The following is a 24,372-nucleotide window of genomic DNA, read 5'->3' on the forward strand; positions in this document are numbered from 1 at the left end:
AGAGGAATTGGGATTAGGTGCCCTTCCTCTCTCTGCAGCAGCAACAGCAGCTGTGGCTTGGTGGCCTGCGATGGGGAAGCAGCCCATGTGGTAGGGAACAGGTGTACAAAATGGAGGGCGGGGGGAGGAAAGAGACCAGACACCCTCTCTGAGGGGTGTGCTTATGTGTGTGTGCCTCTCCAGGGAATCATAGAATCTTAGAGTTGGAAGGGACACCCAGGGTCATCTAGTCCAACCCCCTGCAATGCAGAAATCTCTGCTGAAGCATCCCTGACAGAGGGCCATCCAACCTGTTTAAAAACCTCCAAGGAAGGAGAGTTCGCCACCTCTCGTGGGGGTCTGTTCCACTGCTGAACAGCCCTTAGTGTAAGAAAGTTTCCCCCCGAATGTTTAGTCAGAATCTCCTTTCTTGTAACTTGAAGCCATTGGTTCGAGTCCTACCCTCCAGAGCAGGAGAAAACAAGCTTGCTCCATCTTCCATGTGACAACCTTTAAGATATTTGAAGATGGCTCTCATATCTCCTCTCAGTCTTCTCTTTTCCAGGCTAGACATACCCAGCTCCTTCCACCGTTCCTCATAAGGCTTGGCTTCCTGACACTTGATCATCTTGGTTGCCCTCCTCTACACACCTTCCAGCTTGTCAACATCTTTCTTAAATTGAGTTACCCTTAATTGGACACAATATTACAAGTGTGGTCTAGCCAAGGCAGAAGAGAGTGGGACTATTACTTCCCTTGATTTGGACACTAGACTTCTGTTGATGCAGCCTAGAATAGCATCAGCATTTTTTGCTGCTGCATCTCAATGTTGACTCATGTTCAGCTTGGGGTCCACCAAGACGCCTAGATCCTTTTCAAGTAAGCCAGATGCCCCCCATCCTTTATTTGTGCATCTGGTTCTTCCTGCCTAAGTGCAGAACCTGACATTTTTCCTTATGGAGAATCATTTTGTTAGCTTGCGTCCAGTTCTCCAATCTGTTAAGGTCATTTTGAATTCTGATTCTGTCTTCTGCAGAATTAGCTGCCCCTCCCAATTTGGTGTCATCTGCAAATTTGATGAGCATCCCCTCAATTCCTCCATCCAAGTCATCTATAAAGATGTCAAACAACAACGGGCCAAGGATGGAACCCTGCGGCACCCCACTTGTCACTTTCCCCCAGGTTGACGAGAAACCATTAATGAGTACTCTTTGGGTTCAGTCATTCAACCAGCTACAAATCCAATTAACATTTACCTCATTCAACCCACATTTTACCAGCTTCCTCACAAAAATATCATAGGGGACTTTGTCAAAAGCCTTACTGAAATCAAGATAAACTATGTCCACAGCATTTCCCTAATCCACCATGTTTGCAATTCCATCAAAAAGGGAAATCAGAGTGGTCTGATGTGACTTATTTTTGAGAAACCCATGTTGGGTCTTAGTAATCACAGCATCCTTTTCTAAATGCTCACAGACCAACTGATGAACTATCTGTTCTAGGACCTCCCCTGGTATCGATGTCAAGGTCACCGGTCGGTCGTTACCTGGGTTCTCCTTTCCCCACTTTTTGAAGATGGGGACAGCATTTGCCCACCTCCAGTCTGTAGGGACCTCACCCGTTCTCCAAGAATTCTCAAAGATAATAGACAAAGGCTCTGAAATTACAGGTGAGGGGTGTGTGGTTTTTAACCCCCCCCCCCCCACTCCTTGATCATTTTCTTGCAACCTTCGCTTGGGCATGCAACCCTCTGGGAAGTAGGAGGAGTTAGAAGGTTGTTTTTGCTTTTTTATAAAACACCTCTGGCTGGGGGGATTCTAGAAGCAGCATTGGATCCTGGGGTAGGCCTGGCAGTCCCTGGACCACTGCACTGCCCCCCCCCCCATGGCTGCCTGATGACACCAGGAGCCTCATTTTGTCATGAGATCTTCCAGGCTGCAGAGTCCCTCCTGCTTCCAGTTCTCCAGGCTGGAGCCTTGCAGGACCCCAAGTTCTCTGCCTTGTCCCTTCTGCTGGAGGAGAGCCGGGCGAATCAGGCCAGCAAGGACTTGTTCCTGGAGAGCTGGACCCGAGTTCTCTTACTCAGGGAGAAGCAGAAGCAGGTGCGGCTCAGAACACCCATTTGGCTTTTACCCCTTCCATCCATTCCCGGGGGGGGGGGGTGTTTAAAAGTAGCAGTAACAAGCCCAGACCACTCTTTCCATTGTTTAAAACTTGCATTTCTTACTTTCACCAGCTGCCCTTTCTGCACAGAGGAGGGGTCTCTTTGCCACCCACTGCCCAGGTGGGTTTTGGGTTTACAGACCAGACTCTGCATCTTGCTGCCCGTCTCCCTTCTCAGCTAAAGGTCCCGGCCACTGGGCGCCGACGGCTGTGACTGTGACAGGTGCAGCCTCACCTTTGTTGCCTAAGCTGTAGCAAACTGCAGGCTGGACTACTGCAATGCTTTATACGTGGGGCTGCCTTTGAAGAAGGTTCAGGAAACTGCAGCTGGTGCAGAATTTGGCAGCCGGACAGTCTGCGCATACGACACCAACTCTGGCTTGACTGCACCGCCTGCCAGTTAGTTTCCAAGCTCAATTTGAAGTGGTGGTTGTGACCTATAAAGTCCCTCAAGGACCGACCCAGACCCTGCAATCATCACCTGAGGCATTTAGTTTCCTCATTTGCTGGCGTGGGATCTGTAAGTCCCACCTTTTCCCTGTCAAGCTGTGTTCTGGCTTAATTGATCTTGCTTTGATTGCAAGGAGCTGTGGGCCAGTTTCCGAGAAAAGTGTCTGGCCAGTGTGACAAACGCCATTGCCTTTTTCCTGTTAAAAGGTGTTTTGTGGGGCCAGGAGGTAGCCGTGCAAAATAAAGGGCTTTTATTCAGGTGCTTTTGAGTGGCGCTTCTCAGTCAAAGACACAGGAGGTCTGCATGTCGGCCTCTTAGACCAGCCCCCCCATCCCCATTTCATTTGCAGGCCTCTGCAATTTTCAAGAGTCCTCTGGGCTCCTTTCCACCTGCTCTCCCTTTTCCTCCTCCCTGGGCAATCCCTTTGCCCCACAGTTCCACACTGGGCACCAGCAAAGGTGGGTTTCTGGCTCCTGTTGTCGCCCTTCGGAGGCCACCTTTGTTCCCCACGCGTCTCCTCCAGCTGCTTGGGGAGCAAAGCCAGCTGGGGGGAGTGCGGCAAGAGGTCTGGCTCTCCCCGTTGAGCTCTGCAGGGCTCTGCCCTTTTGCCCAAATCTCTGTGCCTGCCTCCAGGAGTGGAGCCGCTGTGTCTGGATCTGGCTCCCTGCGGGGAGGGGGGGCATTTTCACTCTTACGTAAATGACTCCCAAGGCCTGTCGCAACCCCACCGCCATTGCTGTCAGCCTCGGCCTCTGGAGCAACACAGAAGGCCGCCAGAGCTTTGCACAAGCACTTTCCTGGCTGGGCAGGGGGACCTCTCACTCGGTGTCAACACGCAAAAGCCAGCCTGGCGTCCTTTCGCCCAGTGGGCGACCTCCATGCTCTCGCCTGGCCTCAGCTGAGCTGCGTTTGGGCCGTGGGGCTCAGAGTGGGCCTTTCTTCTGAGTCTCATGAGCCCAACCCTGGGAATGAGGCTGGCCCCCCTCCAGGAGGTCCGGCAAGGCCAGAGCTACAGGGTCCTCCTCGCTGGTGGTCTCTGGCGGTTCCAGGTGGCTCACTCCTTTGTCAGGTGCGCAGGAAGCTCCCTGCTGGGTCAGGCTAAAGTCCAGCGCTGTGTCCTTTGCACGGCTGTGGGGAGTGCCCCTGGCGGGACGGAGAGGGAGCTGACCTTGGGTGATCCCCAGCGGGTCTGGTGGGGGCCAAGGGGGTCCGTCCTGTTGCACAACCCTGGAACCGGGACCCTGGGGGTGCTGGATTCCTGCCTGCAATGAGCCGGGTGGTGAAGGGGAGGCACCAAGCTGGCCTTCTTCCCGGGATTCTCAGTGTGGGGATTTTTGTGGCACCGAGTGAGCCTTTAAACAGGTGTTTCCACCTGTCCGCCCCCCTGATTCTGAAACCGTAGAGGCCCAGGAGGACTGCGCTGGCTGGGGCAGTTCATCCCTCACCTGTTATCTGTGACCCGTCAAGGGGGAAGGGGATTCCTTGCCTTCTGCGTCGACAGTGGACCTGGGGGGCGCTGTTATACAGCAAACCGCTCTGCTCACTTGGGCTCCCACCTTCAGAATGTCACCCAAGCATCAATGAACTGGCCCTTGGGAAAGAGGAGGGTAATGAAAGCCCCCCCCCCCCAGTCCTAGCATCCCCCTGCACATTTGTTCAGTGCCCCGCTCCCAAATTGCATGGGGGGCAGCCCTTTCCCTGCTTCTCTGGCGGCATCTTTGGGCTAGTCTTTGAACCCCTCTCCCTCTTTAATCCCATCAGGTGGCTGGGATTAATCTTTCTCTAGCTGTTTGTTTTCCCGGCTGGCCAGGGCTGCTCTCCGGTCTGAGCATGTGCAGTCGTGGCAGCTCCCAAGGGCCTCTTATCTGCTGCTGGCGGTGCCTGTTATCAGGGGGGCAGATAAGGCCAAGGGGAAGTTGCCAGCAGGTGTAAGCATCATCGCAGGGACGGGGAGACCCCCATTGCCCTTAGCTTCTAATACCTCCCTAACAGGGGTGGGGTCACCCCAGCCTTCCCCTTCCTCTGTGTCCAATGTTGAGAGCTGCTGCATAGGCTTTCCTGGGCCCTGGAGGTGACAGCGTCTGGCTTTGCAGAGCAGCTCAGTTCCCTGTGCAAGACCCCCTCCGTTGGGGAGACCCGCCTTGCCCTGGTCTGGGCCAGTGGCCTATCCCTGGGGATCTGGGCCTTCCCGAGGCTAGTGAGGCCCTTTGCTTCCACAGGGAGGCAGGGTTGGCACCCGCTGTGACTCTTGAGGGATCCACCTTGTTTGGGGAAGAAGGTTTTTCAGTGTGGTGCTGGGGACACTTGCAGTGGGTGGGAGGGAGGCCCTATAACTCTTTGGGAGAGGGATTCTTCACCAACCCCAGAGGTTGATGAGCCTGGGACCCACACTGCCATTGTTCTCTTCTCTCCTGCAGGTCAACAGTCCACCCGCAGCTCAGTGGGCAGAATCTAGTCCCTGTGAGCTCAACACGGCCACGTCAACATGAATGAGGTGTCGGTCGTCAAGGAGGGCTGGTTGCACAAGAGAGGTGAGCAATGTACACCCCCCCCCCCCGAGATTTGACAGAAAGAGAGGGCTGGGAGGTTCTTCCTTTCCTGGAAGTGGGGGCCGTGCCCTGGAGGTTGCTGCACCAGGCTCTGGGTAGGACAGAGCCCTGTTATGTCTGGAGGCTTCAGCAGGGAGCCGTCTCATAAGGCACCTAAGTTGTTGGGTGTATGTTGCACCTCTGAATGAAGTCTGTGTTGGCTTCCTTTTGCTGTTTGCTTCTGGACAGAGCTTAGCCTCCCTCTGTGTCCCTGGGGGGCCTGTTGCTGCTGCCCCCTCCTTTATGTTATCTCCGCATTCTTAGGTCTAAGTGCAGGTGTCCCCCGGGCCGACTCATGGAGAGAATCAAGCCGCGAGGCTTGAGCTTCTGGGTTGGAGGAGCATTGGAGCCCAAGCTTCTGGGAAGCGTGCAAGGCTGCGCAGTGTGGGCCCCCTTGGAATCCTGTGCACACTTCTAGTGCAAAAGAGGGGAAGCAGAATGGTCCTGGGGCTGGAGCAGCTCGCTTTGGGGGCTTTTTAGGTTAGGGGAAAGGGCAAGTATTGAGGGATGTGAGAGAGGTGCACAGAATTGTGTGTGGAGAAAGTGGGCAGAGACGTTTTTCTCTCTATAATATAATATAATATAATATAACATAATATAATATAATATAATATAATATAATATAATATAATAAATATAATATAATATACCGTATTTTTCGCCCCATAGGACGCACCTAGTTTTTTTGGGGGGAAATAAAGGAAAAAGTTTTTTATTTCCCCTCAGGTGCGCTGCGCTAATCCCGAAGCTTGGGGCGTGCGGAGCTCAGCGCGCCCCAAGCTTCTGGGTGCAGGCAAGCTCTCCGCTAGCCCTGGGAGAGCTGGGTCTCCCACGGCTAGCGGATAGCTTCCTGAAGCCTGGAGAGCGAGAGGGGTTGGTGCGCACCGACCCCCCTCGCTCTCCAGGCTTCAGCGAAAGCCTGTATTCGCCCCATAGGACGCACACACATTTCCCCTTCATTTTTGGAGGGGGAAAGTGCGTCTTATAGGGCGAAAAATACGGTAATAATTTATTATTTATACCCCGCCCATCTGGCTGGCTTTCCCAAACCACTCTGGGCGGCTTCCAACCAAAAATAAAAAACTATACAGCATCAGACATTAAAAACTTCCTAAACAGGGCTGCCTTCAGTTGTCTTTTAAAAGTAAAATAGTTGTTTATTGCCTTGACATCTGGTGGGAGGGCGTTCCACAGGGCAGGCGCCACTACCGAGAAGGCCCTCTGCCTGGTTCCCTTTATCCTCACTTCTCACAGTGAGGGAACCGCCAGAAGGCCCTCGGCGCTGGACCTCAGTGTCCAGGCTGGATGATGGAGGTGGAGACGCTCCTTCAGGTATACAGGACCGAGGCCGTTTAGGGCTTTAAAGGTCAGCCCCAACACTTTGAATTGTGCTCGGAAACGTGCTGGGAGCCAATGAAGATCTTTCAGGACCGGTGTTATATGGTCTCGGCGGTCACTCCCAGTCACCACTGTAGCTGCTGCATTCTGGATTAATTGTTAGTTCTGGGGCCATCCAGTGAAGCGGAATGTTTTGCAGATTCAGGACAGACAAAAGGAAGTCATTTTCCATACAGCAAATAGTTAAACTGTGGAACTCCCTCCCACAGGAGGCAGCCATACCCACCAATGCTAATGGCTTTAAAAGAGGAGGAGACGGATTTGTGGAGGAGGACAAGGCTATAGCAGCATCTGCCTGCAGGGCGCTTGCTCCAGTGGATGGGAATCTAGAGTGGGGAGAGTCCTGCTCATGGCTCCCCATTGGGGCAGCTGGCTGGCCACTGGAAGAAAAGAACACTGGACTAGATGGGCCATTGGCCTCATCCAGCCCGCTTGTCTTACGTTCTTGGGGTGCAGGAGTGCTGACTCCTTTGCACCTTTTCTGGCTGCAATTCTCTGGCTCTTTGGAGGGCAGCATGGAGGTGGCCAGCATGGGCTTGGCGAGGAGGCATCCGTGGGGCACACAAGAGCAGAAGCTCCCTCCTTGTCCCTAGATGCCCCGCTCCCCGCAGTCTGTGCGCGAGTGAATGAACTGATTTATTTTGGTCACTGACCAGGATCCCGGTCTGTGCAGTTTTCCTCTGCTCTCCACACTTGGTCTTGTGCTTGGTGCCCTCGACTCCTTGGCTTTTGCTAGTCAACACTTGTGGAGGGCAGACTGTGAAATCTGGGGTGAGCAATGTGTGAGCAATGGGGATGTTTATTGCCAGAGCCACGACTTTCGGCACAAGCCTCTTGCTCCTGAAACGCCTCTTTGTCCCCCCACTGCAAGTCCCCTCCTTCTCCCTGCTCCCTCCATGGCAGTCTCAGCTGTCCCCTGAGCTGCTTTCCACCCCATAGGGCTGTGGCTCCAGCAAATTCCTCCTCCCCCTCCTCCTGCAGACAAATATAGATAGCAGCTGGTGGCAGCAGCAGCCAGGTCTGCCCAGAGGCTATTTTGGTCCCTGGAGCCAGAGGAGCGGGTGGAGGGGGCTGCCTGGCCCTGCTGAGGGAAGCCCCCCTGTGCTGCCACCCGGCCCTGCTGAGGAGTGAAGGTGCCCTCGCAGCCTTGGCTTCTACAGGGAGAGCCTGGCCCTGGGAGAGGGCCCAGAATGGCTCTTGCCAGAAGCCAAAAAGAGGTCTGGCTCTGGAGATGTGCTGGGAGGGAGGAGCAGCCCACCTCACCCCTGAGCACTGGAAATCCTCCCCGAACCCTCCAAAGCGGCCTGCAGGTGTTTTTCCAGGTGTGTCTTTAAGGAGTACAGAGTTGCCATATTTTTCGCTCCATAAGTTGCACCTAGTTTTTAGAGGGGGAAAGCAAGGGGGGGAAATATTCTGCGCAGAGCATGTAAGTGGCTCTCGCTTTTCTTGCTTTAAACCCTTCCATCCCTCCTCCCGCTTCGCTGAGAAGCCAGCAGAGCAAGAGCGATAGCTGCGCAGCGCCTCTTCTTCTGCTAGCTTCCCAGCAAAGCGGGATGAGATGGAAGGGAGCCCTTACAAGGGAGCACTGAGCAGAGCCTGGCAGTGGCTCTTGCTGGCTTTTCCAGGAGGTGTGGGAAGGGACAGAGGGCAGACCGTCAGTCCCTTCTCCCACCTCACGGGAAAGCCCCCACACTCCGCATGGCTCTTTAAAGGGAGTGCTGAGCAGAGCCTGTGCAGCTCTTGGGGGCTTTTCCCCGAGGAGGGAGAAGGGACTGACGGGCTGCCCTTCTCCCTCCACGGGGAAAAGCCCCCAAGAACCGCACACATGCTCCACGCAGCTCTTTAAGGGGAGCGGTGAGCAGAGCCTCCCGCCTGCATTCGCTCCATAAGACGCACACACAGTTTCCCTTACTTTTTATTGTATTTTTTTATTTTTTTTATAAATTTTTATTAATTTCCCAACATAAATAAAAAACAATACAATAAACAATACATAAACACACAAACATATAAACACGTATAATTTCACAACCTCTTTTTCATAAACCTTACTTCCCCGACTTCCCCATACCTCCCCCTTCTGCATCCCTATTTCAAAATTTCTTCAGCAACCCCTCGCTTCAATTGACTGATTACTCATTTTCTCCCCCCCCTTTCTTCTATTACTTAATCAATTTACAGCTGTAATTCTATATTTTCTTAACCTTGACATTTTAGCACTCATCAATTTTACAACAATTCTTAAGGTAAACTTTAAATTTCTTCCAATCTTCATCCACCGTCTCTTTTCCTTGGTCTCGGATTCTGCCGGTCATCTCCGCCAATCCCATATAGTCAATCACTTTCGTCTGCCATTCTTCCAGCGTGGGTAGTTCTAGTTTCCCTTACTTTTTAGGAGGGAAAAGGTGCGAAAAATACGGTAATCTATGGAACTCGTTCCTGCAGGAGCTGGTAATGGCCGCCAACCTGGATTGGACAGATCCATGGAGAAAGAGGAGGCTTGAGAACAGGATGCTGGGCTTCATGGGGCTCCTTTGGCCTCATCCAGCAGGCCGCTCATGTCCTTATGACAGGGGTGCAGAGCCCGGCTCCAGGTGCCCTAAGAAGGCGGATGAGGGCTGGCTTGGCCTGCTCAGCTTCCCTTGGCAGAGCAAGAGTCCCTTGCCAGCCTTGGAGGGGAATCTGCTGCCAGGGGCATCAGCGCTGTTGGGTTGCAGGGCCTTTTCAAAGGCAGCCTCCTGGCAGGCCCTCTGTATGTGGCTCTCGCCCCCTCAGGCCCCTCATGCCTCACCCTTCTGCTCCCCAGGGGAATACATCAAAACGTGGAGGCCCAGGTACTTTCTCCTGAAAAGCGATGGGTCTTTCATTGGGTACAAGGAGAAGCCGGAGACGTCAGACCACAGCCTGCCCCCTTTGAATGACTTCTCTGTGGCAGGTACGTCCTCCCCACCCTCCTACTACCCCTGCCCTCCATATTGGCAGGGACTGCGAGGCTCCCCTGGAGCTCCAGGCGGACTGCAGTTAGAACGCAGCAAAACGCCAACCCTTTCCCTTTCCTCCCATGATGCTGTGCTGGGGGCTGTACACATGTTTTTGAGAGAGGGGGGCAAGTAGGTGAGTGTGCCGTTCCTCTTCCTTGTCCTCGGAGAAGGCCCAGCAGCCCCCTCTTCCTCCTCTTCCAGAATGCCAGCTGATGAAAGTCGAACGGCCCCGTCCCAACACCTTCATCATCCGCTGCTTGCAGTGGACAACCGTCATCGAAAGGACGTTCCACGTCGACTCCCCCGATGAGCGGTGCGTCTGGCTTTGGAGCGGGGCGCCTGATCCCGCCCCACCCTGCTCTCTGGGCCCCTGGGGCAGCTCCACTCGGCCACCCCGGTTCCACCAGGGGTGGGGACCCTCGCTTGCACCCAGCCTCTGGCTGCTATAAGGGCTTCGTCCCCGATCCTCAGGCACTGGGACTCCCCCAGCCAGGGACTGGCGCCCGCTGGCCGGCCTTTGTGCCTGGGTGGCTGGAATGCCCTGACTTCCCTGTGCTGCCCGCAGGGAGGAGTGGATCCGGGCCATACAGATGGTCGCCAACAGCTTGAAGAACCAGGAGCCGGAAGAGGACAGGATGGACTACAAGTGCGGCTCTCCCAGCGACAGCACAGGCGCCGAGGAGATGGAGGTGGCCGTGACCAAGACCCGGGCCAAGGCGGTAAGGAGGGGGCGGGGAGGGGGCTTCCTTCCGCTCTGGCTCAGCGGAACAGGAGGACAAAGAGGCGGGTCCCCCGTCCCCCCCGGCTTCACCAGTCTTTGCCACGCTGAGTTTAACCACGGACATGGACTCAAAATGTTCAAGCTTTTCAAACGGTGAAGGTGTCGATAGTTCCCTCCAGGCGGCTGATAATGGCCAACAGCAGCCCTGTGTTTTTTCCTTTAAAAATAAATAATATTAAAAAATAAATAAATTCTAAACAATAAAGAACAAGAAGCATCCTCGTTCCAAAACAGGAGCTGTAAAACACAAAAACTGGAATTCACGTAGGAGCAGCACACACAATAACCGATTTGGTGCAAAGCCAATATAACATATGGAACTATGAAAGAATGGGACAAAATAATCAAACTACGTATATTATACAGTATACCAAATCATGATACATGTAAAAAAAAAAAAGAAACAAAACGGAAATACAGTGCGCTGTAGAGGATGCTTTGAGATGGACTGAAGTAATAAAAGGAATTAAGCTTTAATTCTGAATATTCCTATAACGATGGCACTACCTATTGTTAGAAGAGATGCTGTTGTTTTTCCACAGGTGAGCCTAGTTCACCAAAGAGGTGGGTGTGGAAAGTTATGTCAGCCATGCAATAAGAATTCTGTATTCATGAAATCTATGAAGTCAACCCAAGTTGTAATGAAACTCTCTCTCTTGATTTGTCCTCGTGCAAGTCTCAAAATGTTCAGACCTTCTAAACTGTGAAGGTCCTGTTTTCAACCCAGCCTTGTGTTTTTCCTTGTTAAAAGACCATGAATGACTTTGACTACCTGAAGCTCCTTGGGAAGGGCACTTTCGGGAAGGTCATCCTCGTGCGGGAAAAGGCCACAGGGCGCTACTACGCCATGAAGATCCTGCGCAAGGAAGTCATCATTGCCAAGGTACGGGGCCAAGCAGGGGAGGCAGGGGGCGGAGTGACTTTGACGTGGTGGGCGGAGACACGTCCCAGTTGCGGGGAGGCGGGATTTGCATCCGGGCAGATAGCAGGCCACGCGTCCATCACCAGAAGTCCACATGGCATGAAATGCCAGTTGGATTCCCACCGGGGCTGTGCAGAGCCCTAGTAGCCTGTGGGTGACTGAGCAAGGGGCAGAAGAAATGAGAGAGACAGCGAGAGAGGCAGGCAGAAATGAATAAATGGTCATGCTGGGAATCATTAGAGATATACCAATCCCCCCCAACACACTTCCAAAGAAGGAGGTCTCTGTGCAGCCCCACAAAGAGGAGCAGTGCTGGGTGGGGGTGTTGCTTTGGTTCCCGCTGGGAATAATAATAATAATAATAATAATAATAATAATAATAATAATAAATTCATTTATTTATGCCCCGCCCATTTGGCTGAGTTTCCCCAGCCACTCTGGGCGGCTCCCAACAGAATTAAAAGCACAATAAACCACCAAATGTTAAAAACTTCCCTAAACAGGGCTGCCTTCAGATGTCTTCTGAAGTCACATAGTTGTTTATTTCCTTGACATCTGGTGGGAGGGTGTTCCACAGGGCGGGTGCCACCACCAAGAAGGCCCTCTGCCTGGTCCCTGTAACCTCACTTCTCACAGGGAGGGAGCCGCAAGAAGGCCCTCAGAACTGGACCTCAGTGTCTGGGCTGGACAATGGGGGTGGAGACACTCCTTCAGGTATACTGGGCCAAGGCCGTTTAGGGCACGGGTCTGCAAACTTTAAGACAAAAAGAGCCACTTGGACCCGTTTCCAAAGAAAAAAAAACCTGGGAGCCGCAAAACCATTGCGACATTTAAAGCATGCGCGCCACTGCCCTCCGATCTGACAGCGGGGGGGAAGGTGACGTCGGGACGGTGCTTGACTAACGCACGCACTGCCCCCATGCGACGTCACAGCCAGTACAGCGCCCGCCACAGTGGGGTGTGTCGGGGCGCATAATGCGCCTCCTCCCCTCACTAGTATCCGCCCCAGAGCCGCGGCAAAGGTGTAAAAGAGCCACATGCGGCTCCGGAGCCGCGGGTTGCAGACCCCTGGTTTAGGGCTATCACTTGCTCATGTCATAATGGGGCCGTTTCGGGTGACGATGCTTTCTTCCCTGTCTTTTGAAGGACGAGGTGGCCCACACCGTCACAGAGAGCAGAGTCCTGCAGAACACGAGGCATCCGTTCCTCACGGTACGTACGCATTCGGGAACTTGTGGGACGGAATGGGCGCCAGGCGTCCTCCGATGCCCTGCGAGATTCTCTGTCTCTGCGAGTGGCTGCTTGTGGGGCCAGAGGGGAGAAAGAACAGAGACTTGGTTCCTTGTATGATAGACCAGCGAAGGGGCTGTGAACTGGAAATGTCAGGCCAGGAGCAAGACTTTGGGGTTGTAGCCGAGAGCTCAAGAGGCCGACCCAGTGCGTGGTGGCTGTGAAAACGACAAATTCCATGCTAGGAATCTTTAGGAAAGGGATTGAAAATAATAGTGCCAGTGTCACAATGACATTGCTATACAGATCTATGGAAGCAGTGAGGGCACCAGCCGAGACGGCTTGAAAAGAGTAGGAGACGAGCTTCCAGTTTGCTTGCAAAGGGAAAATGGCGATGCGGTGCGTGCCGTCCGCTTAAGAGACGACTGTTACCGGGATTTCTGTGCGATTGGGGGTGAGTGCCAGGGTTAGACACCCCCCCAAAAAAAACCCTTACGGATAGTGAGGTGTCGAGGGGACCAGCTGGGCTTGAAGAGGCTCGCTGCAATCACGGAGCCTCGCCGCTGCATCGGCAGTGAGTTTAAAAGCTCTCTGCCTTGCATGCATTTATCTTGCAGGATTTCAACAAGGTGGTTGTCACCTGCATACAGTTAAAACTGCACAACATAGGCTGTGATGGTCCCATATTCCCTTCCTATGTCTTGGGAGGCATGCAAGCAAGACCTGTCAGCAGCAGCTGCCTGGGAAGGCTCAGTGAGAGGGGCTGGGGGCTTGCTGCTGCTTCTCCTGAGCCTAAAGTTCAATAATAATAATAATAATAATAATAGGATGTTGCTGACTCTGTGAACTCCCTTTTCCAGGCGCTGAAGTACGCCTTCCAGACCAACGACCGCCTCTGCTTTGTCATGGAGTATGCCAACGGAGGGGAGGTCAGTGTCTGCTTGGGGTGGGGTGGGGGGAAGAGGGACACAGTCCCACTCTGACAGGAGCCACGTGGCTGAGCACAGTTGCACCCGTGGCCCTGGGGTCCCCAGAGAATTGCCGTTGTCGGCTGCCATCCTTCATTCTTCTTGCTGCTCACCTTCCAGATGTCCCTCTTCCCTCCCCGTCAACAAGCTGTGCTATCATTTTAGGTTATATTTTTTAACTGTTGCTATATCTGTATTGTCCCTGTTATACCTAATTGCAAATTCAAATGTATGCCTATCGTGTTTTATGACTTCCTTGATATTGTATGTGGGCTGGAACTGGTCTGTGGCCGAAATAATAAAATTCAATTCCCTCCCCGTCCAGCTGTTTTTCCACCTTTCGAGGGAGCGAGTCTTCACTGAGGACCGTGCCCGTTTCTACGGGGCCGAAATTGTTTCCGCCTTGGAGTACCTGCACTCCCGGGACGTCGTCTATCGTGACATCAAGGTAACCCTGCGCAGAACACCTGGTCTGGCCTCAGCAGAAGGCGCTCAGGTGGGAAGCAGATCCTGCCTTCTTCTGGGGAGAAGTGGGAGCTGTATAGGGCTCCCTTTTCCATAAGAGGTTTTGCCTTTGCCCGCAGCATTGAGCTGGGTAGGGAGGGAAGGTCCTGTAGGAGGAGGAGGAGGCACATGGTACTTTTAAAACTAAAATTCTCCTTGCAAAATTACGAGTGACTCCTTTTTTGTCCCACCCAAGGGGCGCGCAGTGAGCTTCATGGCCAGGCAGGAATTTGAACCCTGCTTTCCCCGATCCGAGTCCAGCATTCTTAACCACCAATGGAGTCTCAAATGCCCTTGAAGCAGAATGCAATGAAATAGTTAGAATACTAAGTAAAAACAGTTAAAAACAGATCAGTCTTTCCATATCTTATCTTTCGTTTGCTTGTTTCCCTGACCTCCTCACACCTCCCTTTTTTGTATTCCAGTTCAATTAGTTGATTCAGCAAATCCTTTCCCTCTTTGTTTTTATCCTAATCTTTTATCTTAATATATTATAGCTTTAGATTATCACCTGTTAACAATCCATTTTTACATATTCCTTTATGACATTGCTGCTAAAAACCACTTAACTTCATTCCGACATCATTCTAACATTCATTAATTTTGCAGTATTTCTGTAAATAGTCTTTAAATTTCTTCCAATCTTCTTCCACCGACTCTTCTCCCTGGTCTCGGATTCTGCCGGTCATTTCTGCCAGTTCCATATAGTCCATCACCTTCATCTGCCACTCTTCCAGGGTGGGTAGATCTTGTGTCTTCCAATACTTTACAATAAGTATTCTTGCTGCTGTTGTAGCATACATAAAGAAAGTTCTATCCTTCTTTGGCACCAATTGGCCGACCATGCCATTTTCTTTTTTCTTTTTTCCTTTTTCTTATTTTTGTAACATTTTGAAACTTTAATAAATATCTTTAAAAAAAAAAAAAAAAAGAAATAGTTAGAATACCAGAAGAATGAATTTGGGAAAGAGCACCAGCAGGCCTTAAAGCAAAACCCTTCCCCTGGTGTGGGGATTGTAGAACTGTAGAGTTGGAAGGGACCCTGAAGGTCCTCTAGTCCAGTGTTTCCCAACCTTGTGCCTCCAGCTGTTTTTGAACTACAACTCCCATCATCCCTGACTAGCAAGACCAGTGGCAAGGGATGATGGGAATTGTAGTCCAAAAACAGCTGGAGGCACAAGGTTGGGAAACAGTCTAGTCCAACCCGCTTCAATGCAGGAATCTCAACTAAAAGCATCCAAGGCAGATGGCCACCCAAACTCTGCTTAAAAACCTCCAGGGAAGGACTGAGGGCTTTCCACGGGGAAGGAGCCAGCAGGTGGGCTTTCTGAGCAAGGCAACCCCAGACTCAAGGCCACTGTAGCCCCTGGCCTCCACCAATGGGCAAGCGGGATCGTGCCCTCCTTGCAGACATCCTGGGCCATTCAAGTGCTGTACAGTGATGGAGCAGCCCTGGAGTCATACTGGGAGCCAGGGCAGCTCAAAGACTCTGTCCACACAGCCTGGAGTCACGCCAGGAGTCCAAATAGGATGTGACCAGGCCAGTTGTGAGCTTGGCCACATCTGCTTTAGAATGATAGAGTTGGGCCACCTAGTCCAACCCTGTGCAGTTCAGGAATCTTCTGGCGTACGATTGCAGCAGCTCCAGACCCAGGTGGAGACGTTGGTTCCCTGGTTTCTGGGTGAGCCTACAAGGGTAAGGAATGAAATGCATGATTTCTCCTGCTGGCTGCCCTCTGCCCTTGGGGTCCAGCGCGTCTGCTGCTGCTTCTGGCTGTTCCCAGCGTGTCACTCCCGCCGCCCACCCATCTGAGCAGGATCTTTTCCTCCCCGCCTCGCCCCTGACTTGCCTTTTTTCACCTCTTCCAGCTGGAGAATCTCATGCTGGACAAGGACGGGCACATAAAGATCACAGACTTTGGGCTGTGCAAGGAGGGCATCAGTGACGGCGCCACCATGAAGACTTTCTGCGGGACGCCGGAGTACTTGGCCCCTGAGGTATCGGGGGGGGGGGCTCTTGCCTGGGCTGAGAGGGCTGAGATGATGGGGGGGGGGGTGTCTGGCCTCTCTCCTGCTTGCAGTAGCTGTTGCTGCCCCCTTCGTGGCTGCCAGGGAAGGGCCACCTAGATGGAAGTCACAAACTATACCCACAAAGGAGGAATGGATTTGTAAACTAAATGAATATTTAATTGTGGCAAAATTAACTGCTATAATGGGACACAGATGGCACTGTGGGTTAAACCACAGAGCCTAGGGCATGCTGATCAGAAGGTCGGCGGTTTGAATCCCCGCGACGGGGTGAGCTCCCGTTGCTTGGTCCCTGCTCCTGCCAACACAGCAGTTCAAAAGCACGTCAAAGTGCAAGTAGATAAATAGGTACCGCTCCGGTGGGAAGGTAGACGGCATTTCCGTGCGCTGCTCTGGTCGCCAGAAGTGGCTTAGTCATTCTGGCCACATGACCCGGAAGCTGTACGCCAGCTCCCTCAGCCAGTAAAGCGAGTTGAGCGCTGCAACCCCAGAGTCAGCCACGACTGGACCTAATGGTCAGGGGTCCCTTTACTTTTTAACTGCTATAATAAGAAATCAGTCGAATCAAAAATTTAAAAAAGGAGTGGAAATGTTTTGATGAATGTATGGCAAAATATTGCTCAAAAAAAGATATGGTGACATGCCTAGATTAAAATGTGAAGTACTGGATGGAAGAAAAAGTAATAAGGAAAGATAATAAGAATATATATAGATGATTTGAGAAGATTGTAGAATGCAAAGATTAGTGTAAATTGTAAAATGTGGAGGAAATCGAGTGGGGGCGAAGTGGGAGGAGGGAGAAAAGAATAATATGATGGTTTGAGGAAATATAAATGTGGGGGGGGGGGGATGGGGAAGAAATGGTGTTGGCTTTCCTACATCTGTATTGTAATGTAATATGTGAAAACCAATTAAAAGGAAGGAAGGGCCACCTAGATGGACCCGGCCTGCTCCCCTCCACATCCTGGCTGAGCCGCCCCTGCTTTTCTCTCCTCCTCGCCCCCCCAGGTGCTGGAGGACAATGACTACGGGCGCGCCGTGGACTGGTGGGGGCTGGGCGTGGTCATGTACGAGATGATGTGTGGGCGCCTGCCCTTCTACAACCAAGACCACGAGCGCCTCTTTGAGCTCATCCTCATGGAGGAGATCCGCTTCCCTCGCACGCTCAGCCCCGAGGCCAAGGCCCTGCTGGCCGGGCTGCTAAAGAAGGACCCCAAGCAGAGGTGGGCTTTTCGTTGCCTGTGTGTGGAAGAGGCTGCCTGGCGGGGTTGGGGCAGCTGTCATGCTGCCATGGAGTCAACGTAGCAGAGCAGATTTTAGCACAGGGATAACTCAAGCAGAGTTGGTTAGTTTCGTAGTTGGGATTGCCAAAATGACCTCAGCACCTCCACCCCCATCGTTCAGCCTGGACACTGAGGTCCAGCTCCGAGGGTCTTCTGGCAGTTCCCTCAATGTGAGAAGCGAAGTTACGGGGCCTGGTTCGGTGGTGGCACCCGCCCTGTGCAACGCCCTCCTGTCAGATGTCAAGGAAATAAGCAACTGTTTGACTTTTAGAAGACATCTGAAGGCAGCATTGTACAGGGAAACTTTTTAAGGTTTAATGGTTTATTATGTTTTTATATAAATATTTTGGAAGTGGCTTGGGTGTAAATATTGTTATTGTTATCATCATGAAATTTTATTGTGGCCTCTTCGTAAGCTGCCCTGGAAGCCTTCCTCCGAGGAGGGATACGGAGAAGCACAATGAACCCCAAATTCCACTTCCCAGGGTTGTGGGGCAGTGTGCATCAAGGGAAATAAACTGTGGTTTTGGCTGCATTGTTCTTTTGTGACAAGTGAGGAGGGTCTGACTGGGGTGGTTTTTTGGGGGGGAGGCGCTATACTCCGGGAGAAAGGAGGCTTGGAAAGAGGTCAGGCCAACCTGCTTCTTAGCAGGTGCTTTGGACGACAAAGCCCACCAGTATCCTGCGGCTGTCTGCCCAGGGGGCTGATGGGAGTTGCCGCCCAAAACATCCAGTGGGCACTTGGCTGGCGCAGAATAATGCCAAGGCAGTGGGGCAGCGAGAGAAAATTGTCTCCCCACTGCCCCTCGTGCTGCCACCCAGGTACAGGGACTCCCGCTGGAAATCTCAGACTCCCCCCCAGTTACTGTGGTTACAGGACCCCTTTGTTGTGCCCACAGGTTGGGGGGCGGCCCCAACGACGCCCGGGAGGTGATGGAGCACCGCTTCTTTGCCGCCATCAACTGGCAGGACGTGGTTCAGAAAATGGTAAGGAGAGAGGGCGGCACATGGGGCCTCTGGCGTGAAGACACAGTGCTCATTCCCCTGACCCCCCCAGCCATTCAGGTTGTGTGGGGAGGGGAGCCTCTCCAGCTGCCCCTCAAGCTGCCTGGGGGAGTGGGGGGGGTCTGGGTGGTGCCAGGACCACAAAGTGAGCTTGGCCCCCTTTTTCTCCCCAGCTCATCCCGCCCTTCAAGCCGCAGGTGACTTCTGAGATCGACACCCGGTACTTTGACGACGAGTTCACAGCACAGTCCATCACCATCACCCCTCCTGACCGATGTGAGTGACAGAATCCTGGGAACCCCAGGGCTCATCTAGTCCAACCGGCAGCCATGGGCTGAGGGTTCGATTCCCCCTTTTGCAGCGCTGGGGGTGGGGGGGAGTTGTTGCTTTGAATCCGCTTGCGCCCCAGGCGATGAGCAGCTTCCCGCCTCCTTTGACCTGACTCTCCCCTCCTTCTCCCCCCACAGACGACACCTTGGACTCGCTAGAGGCCGACCAGCGGACCCACTTCCCCCAGTTCTCCTACTCGGCCAGCATCCGGGAATAGGGGGGCAGCGGCACTCCCCCTACAGTGCCCCCGCCAGAGCGACGGCGGGGCTTGCAGGACGCCAGGACACTCTGCAGGGGGAGGGTGCCCCCCCATCTCACTGGCCCTGCAGCGCCCCAAATCAGGGGGCTGGGCAAACAGCCTCCCCCACCAGGCAGCAGCAACAGCACGGGGGGGGGGGGGGCCTGCTTCCCCGCCAGGAATCCGCTTGGACCACAGGAGCCACCGCAGCCGCTCCCCCACCTGTTGTCAAGTTTTCAGAGCAGATGGACTTGGCGGAGGCTTTCCTCGACTTTCAAGGATCTGTACCCTGCCCTGACTGGGGGGCTGTTTTCGGATGTTTGCTTGGAAAGCTCTCTGGGCAGAAGAAAGTGTGTCTCCCCCCACCCTGCAAGGACGTTGGTGAAGCCAGGTGGGGGGTCACTGGAGGAAGAGAGACAGGAGAGCCTGGGGGACTCCCAGAGGGCAAACTGACACGGAGCGTGTGCTGCAGAGACACGTTTTCTTGGGGGGGGGAGCTGGACCCCCCCTTTGCCGGATGGCCAGGGACGCTGCGGGGGGAGGTGTGAATACTGGGCCCGTCAAGCCAGGCTTTGCGCAGTGGAGACAGACTGGGTCACCAACGGTTCCAACTAGTAGTGGGGGTTTTTTTTGGGGGGGGGAAAGATGGGGGGCACACCTTTCTGAGCTTTGGAAAGCAGCTGTGCAGAGTTCCTGGGTGCTCTTCCAGGTCTCCTCGGATGCGCGGAGCGGGTGCCGCTGCTGCTTGGGCGGCCTTTAGAGGAGGGCAAGGTGGGTTCACACCCCTGGTGCCACCGCCCTCCCCTTCCTGGTCATCCTCCTGTGGGGGAAGGAGTGCTGCATGGTGCCCTCCATCACTGGAACATGGCTGGGTGGGGGGCGGCCAGAGGAAGCCCAGGCTCCTCGGAGGGTCATGGAGTCTCCCGGGGTTTCCCTCCCTGGTTGGGGGAGCCTCCCTTGCTGCACCTAAACGCTGGCGGCGTGGCTTGTGCAGTTGCTGCTACCTCTTTGACCGCGGGCAAAGCGTTGACCTGCCTGGAGCCCTGGAGAGTGAAAGAGGGATCGGGCCCTGGGCGGTTCCTAGCTCCTCCAGCCTCCAGCAAGCCTCTCCCCCGTCTTTCTCATGGCTGGTCCAGGGGCAGCTTGGCCTTCCGCGCTTGTCCTGGCACAACTGTTAGTGCCCTCCTTCCCTCCCAACAGGCTTGTGGGCTAAAGCAGCCCAGGGGTGGCACTGCCGTTTGGGCATGAGAGCCTGCGCCCCTGGGTGTCTGCTTGTGCAGACGGATCTCTCATCCCCCTCCCCAAGAGGCATCGTTTGGGGTTACCTGGGCAAGATCTCGCCATCTCCTTTAAGTCTGCTGCCTTGTTCTTGGTGGGGCAGAGGTCCGGTGGCAGAGACATTTGCCTGCTGTGGCGGTGGCGGCAGCACCCGCCTGGAGAGCAGAAGCAACGCCCAGGCTCCTTTGCCAAGACCACCACCGCCTTGGCCAACGTGGGGATGCATGGAGTGACGGGGATGTTGCAGGAAGAACTCCTTTTTCTTCCGGGCAAGGGTGGCCCCTGGGCATAGGGGCTCTGGACTGGCCGGCGCCTGAGTCTGTGTTCATCTGGTTGTGCTTCTCCCTCGGCTGGGGCAAGACTTACCTGTGCGCACCCCCCCCCCAAAGTAGTGCAGAATATCCAGGGAGGGTAAGGTGGTCAGGGTGAAAGACTGGGTGTCCCCACCTCCCTCACTGATGCTAAGCCCACTGCACCCCTTTCTATAATGAGCTTTTTAGTTGGGATTCAAACCCCACCACCACCAAATGTGTTTTCGTTTTTGCAGGAGATGGGTGAGGCGGTTGCCCCTTAGGTGCTTTTGGTTCGCTTGGCTACCGTAAGGCGGGAATGTTGGGAACCCTTTGCTTACCCCTTTCTGGAAACGCAAGGAACAGAGCGGGGGCACCGCAGTGCCCGGGGGGGGGGGGGTCGAGAGAGCAGCCCTCGTTCTTCACCAGCTCCTTTGAACCAAAGGGCATTGTGGGGTCAGAACCTGCAGAGAAAGGGGCTCAAAAAGAGGGCAGTGTTTCCAGGAGCCGGGCTGGGGCAGGGGCGGCTTGTGAGGGGGGTGGCATTGGGGGGCAGGAGCTGAGACCTCCCTCCAGAATGGTCCCTTGCCCCCCCCCATGGCCTGACTTGACCTCCTTTGGTGCAGCATCTCTCAAAAGGGCTGGGTTTTTGGGGAGAATGAGACTGCTCCCATTGTGCTTTCGGGGCCACTGTAGACCAAGGCCAGTAGAGCAGGACTGGGGTTGGGGGGGCTTGGCTGAGGGAGCCCGCCCAGACCGCCATTGCAAAGCCCCCTTGTGACCTTGCAGCGACTTAGGCTCCATGCAGGTCAAGCTCTCCGGTGACCGCACTTAGGCTTCCCCCAGCTGCCCCGCGCCAGCTCAGCGCCCTCCTGCCCAGGTGGGCAGCTGCGGAGTCCCAGCCCGGGCAGGGGAGGTCTCCCGACCCAGGTGGGCTGAGCTGCTTTTGCTGTGCCAGGACGGGGGTCCGCAAGGAGCGTGCGGCCTGCCCGTTCATTGCCCACGGTGGTGGGGTGTGGGGCCGGCCCTCCCGCCTTCCTCCACCACAGCAGAGGTGCCTTCCTGGGGTCAAGCCCCAGTTCTCCAAGCCTTAACCTCCTCTCCCCTCCTGCCCCCTGCTTCAACGGGAAACATTCCTGGGGGGGCTTTTGGCCCAAGGTCCTGGCGATCTTGGCTGGGACCCCCGTCATTACCTCATGCCTGCCGTGGGGGCAATGCGCAGAGGGGAGAGGGCTGCCTTTCCATCGCTGGGGGGGGGGTCCCAGCCTGCTCTCCCCCTCCTCTTGCATACGGTTGAATGTAAACTCACCTGGCGCAAAAGGTGGGTGGCTCTGAGGGAGGGACACCCCCCACGGCACTTCTCATCCTTTCTCTCTGGCTCAGGCCAGCCATGCCCTCCCCCAAAATGTGACTTTTGCTGCCTTTAGTTTCTGTGGGCCTGGAGCAGAGGGGAGGGCAGAGCCTCAGCAGCCATCAGCCCCTCCGAAGAGCCTTGGGGGGTCTGGCCCCTTTTCACCGTGCCCCCCCCTTTCCATTCCATGCAGCGGGTGTGAATCTTCACCACCCAGCACTGGGAAGGGAACTGGGTCTCCCTACTGGGTTGACAGGCAGCAGGCTGCCTGAGCTCACAACTTGGGGTGGGGTGGGGACAGCTGTGGGTCCCTGCGGTGACTCTCCAGGGTACCCCTGCCTCGCTGCTGTGCCATCCCTGCCTTGGCAAGCCCAGCTTGCTGACGCCACGTGGACACAAGCTGGAAGAGGCTCAGCCGCTCTGAATCGTTGGGCGGCGGAGGGGGGATTGGCAATGGTGATGCCTCCCCACAAGCATGGAGGGTGGTTTGGTGGGGGGCCGCTGAGCCCTTCTGACCCCTTTGGCCTCCTCTGACCCCCCCCCCCACTCGGCCTTTCATTTCAATGCAGGCCTTTGACACTCGTCTGACTCCAAAGCGCCGGCAGCCTTAGAAACCTCCATTTAGGTGCTTAAAGGTTTTATATGACTTCAGAAGCTTTTTTTCCCCTCGAGGAAACCATATTTGGATCGCGACTATAACCTTACAGGACCTTTCCGATCCCGTGCGATGTATGTTCTACAGAATTCAGGGGGGGTGGTCCTGGATATAGAGGGAGGGGTGTTACACACACACACACACACACACACACACACACTTTGACGAAGGGGGTTAATAAAGGGGTTTTTTCCACTTAGTTTCCGTAGTTGTGATAGTTGAGGTTTATTAACTTAATACTGACCCTCTTCAGCGGCTTTAGTTGGGACTGCCTGCCTTCCGCTGCTGTGCTGTGTTTTTTCTCTGCGATTTCTCTCTCCAGCGCTGGAAGGCGACTGCGATGGCACTTCTCTTCGCCCGGAGGGGACGGGGGGGGGCAGGGTCTGGCTCCCCTCCCACCCCGAGCTCACCCACTCAGTTTGTAAAATAAGTTCCGCTTGAGAGGCAAGTCCTCCAGAGCATCTTTTGTGGGGAGGCGTGCCAGGCGAGAGGGGCCTTCCTTGGGCGTCTCCGTGGTGCCTCCCTCTTCTCCTTCCCTCTGCTGTCCTTGGATTTGTACGGTACGAGCAATAAAAGGTTTTGTTTTTCTTTCTAGGGTGTGTCCTGCTCTTCGTTTTGTGTCACACACGCTTCTTTTCCTTAGAAATGCAAGTGCCAAGCCACACTTTCCAAAAAACCCACCCCCATTAAAAACCCTTATTAATTTTTGCATATATAAAATGAGTTGCACCCCACAACAACTCCTGTTCCCACAGGAGAAGACAGGATTCAGCATTTTGCCAAATGATGCCTAGCCAAAAGGGTATTTCTGCTCTGCTTATACACCCAGCCCTCACTTCCCCATTGCTTGGTTCTCCAGATGCCAGATCATGGGTAGGCAAACTAAGGCCCGGGGGCCGGATCCGACCCAATCACCTCAATCTGGCCCCTGGACGGTCTGGGAATCAGCATGTTTTTACATGAGTGGAATGTGTGCTTTTATTTAAAATGCATCTCTGGGTTATTTGTGGGGCATAGGAATTCTTCCTTTCCCCCAAAAAAACTATAGTCTGGCCCACCACAAGGTCTGAGGGACAGTGGACCAGCCCCTGCAGAAAAAGTTTGCTGACCCCTGGTTTAGATGTTCCTGGACCAGTCTTCCATCTTGGTGCTTTGGGGGAAGTGTAAAGATGTCCTTTTGCTGCCTGCCATGCAGGTAGCCAAAGTTGGCTGTGGGGTGAGGCGTCTGAGGAGAGACGTTCCCTCTCTTGCAAATCCTGATCCTGCCTGCCTCATTAAGCTGAGCTCCTCATCGTTTTAGGCCAGAGCAGTGAGAGAACCCAGAATGGCCCCGTCTGCAGTGTTACACAAATTTTAGTTGAAAATTAATGGACTAAAACGGCATTCCTGTATATCTGAGGCTAAGCATTTTTTTACAAAAAAGTTGATTAATTTCAGTGTGCATGCTTATCGTACCAGTAATCGGCAGGTGCTGGGCAACACTTTTAAGAGAGCCATTCCTTCAACCTTTGCTCCAGCAGAAGGTGATGCCTCTTCTAAGATAATTGTGACGTAGACATTAAACAGCTTTAAAAAAGCATGCTTGCCGCCTTCAGAATCTTGTTTCCAAAATGCACAGTACATGCAGACTGAATTGGCCAGTCGGTTTAAAAGTCTGCTTGAATCTGCTGCCCAGTCCCAGAGCGGCTGGGGTACAAACAATGAAATGGGTATTATAAACATGCTGACTAGCAGGTAAGCTCTCTTCAGCCTAGTGGGACATCTCTCCTAGTAAACATATCTAAGGTTGCACCCCTTTTGTAAACAACATTATTACTTGATCCAGCTCCATGGTTCTAGGCTTCCATGAACAGCCTCTTCCATGGATGATAATGATAATAATAATAATTTTTATTCATACCCCGCCCTCCCCAGCCAAGACCAGGCTCAGGGCGGCTGACACCAGG

At 53.9% G+C, this 24,372-nt stretch overlaps 1 protein-coding gene across 1 annotated transcript in view; it reads left to right on the forward strand.

Moving 5' to 3' along the window:
* The window catches only part of AKT2 (AKT serine/threonine kinase 2), a 28,150-nt gene extending 5,132 nt beyond the window's left edge, over window positions 1-23,018 (forward strand). Inside the window, exons 2-14 of the mRNA XM_028741995.2 lie at window positions 5,014-5,127; window positions 9,389-9,517; window positions 9,765-9,876; window positions 10,129-10,282; window positions 11,096-11,227; window positions 12,413-12,478; window positions 13,357-13,425; window positions 13,790-13,912; window positions 15,838-15,966; window positions 17,005-17,219; window positions 18,179-18,266; window positions 18,458-18,560; window positions 18,752-23,018. Coding sequence (XP_028597828.1) covers window positions 5,082-5,127; window positions 9,389-9,517; window positions 9,765-9,876; window positions 10,129-10,282; window positions 11,096-11,227; window positions 12,413-12,478; window positions 13,357-13,425; window positions 13,790-13,912; window positions 15,838-15,966; window positions 17,005-17,219; window positions 18,179-18,266; window positions 18,458-18,560; window positions 18,752-18,831 — 1,446 coding nt within the window. The 5' untranslated portion in view covers window positions 5,014-5,081 and the 3' untranslated portion in view covers window positions 18,832-23,018. The remainder of the gene's footprint in view (window positions 1-5,013; window positions 5,128-9,388; window positions 9,518-9,764; window positions 9,877-10,128; window positions 10,283-11,095; window positions 11,228-12,412; window positions 12,479-13,356; window positions 13,426-13,789; window positions 13,913-15,837; window positions 15,967-17,004; window positions 17,220-18,178; window positions 18,267-18,457; window positions 18,561-18,751) is intronic.
* The last annotated feature ends 1,354 nt before the right edge of the window (window positions 23,019-24,372 follow it).

This window comes from Podarcis muralis, chromosome 7 (genome assembly GCF_964188315.1).
Source record: "Podarcis muralis chromosome 7, rPodMur119.hap1.1, whole genome shotgun sequence".
In the NCBI taxonomy this organism is placed as follows: Eukaryota; Metazoa; Chordata; class Lepidosauria; order Squamata; family Lacertidae; genus Podarcis; species Podarcis muralis.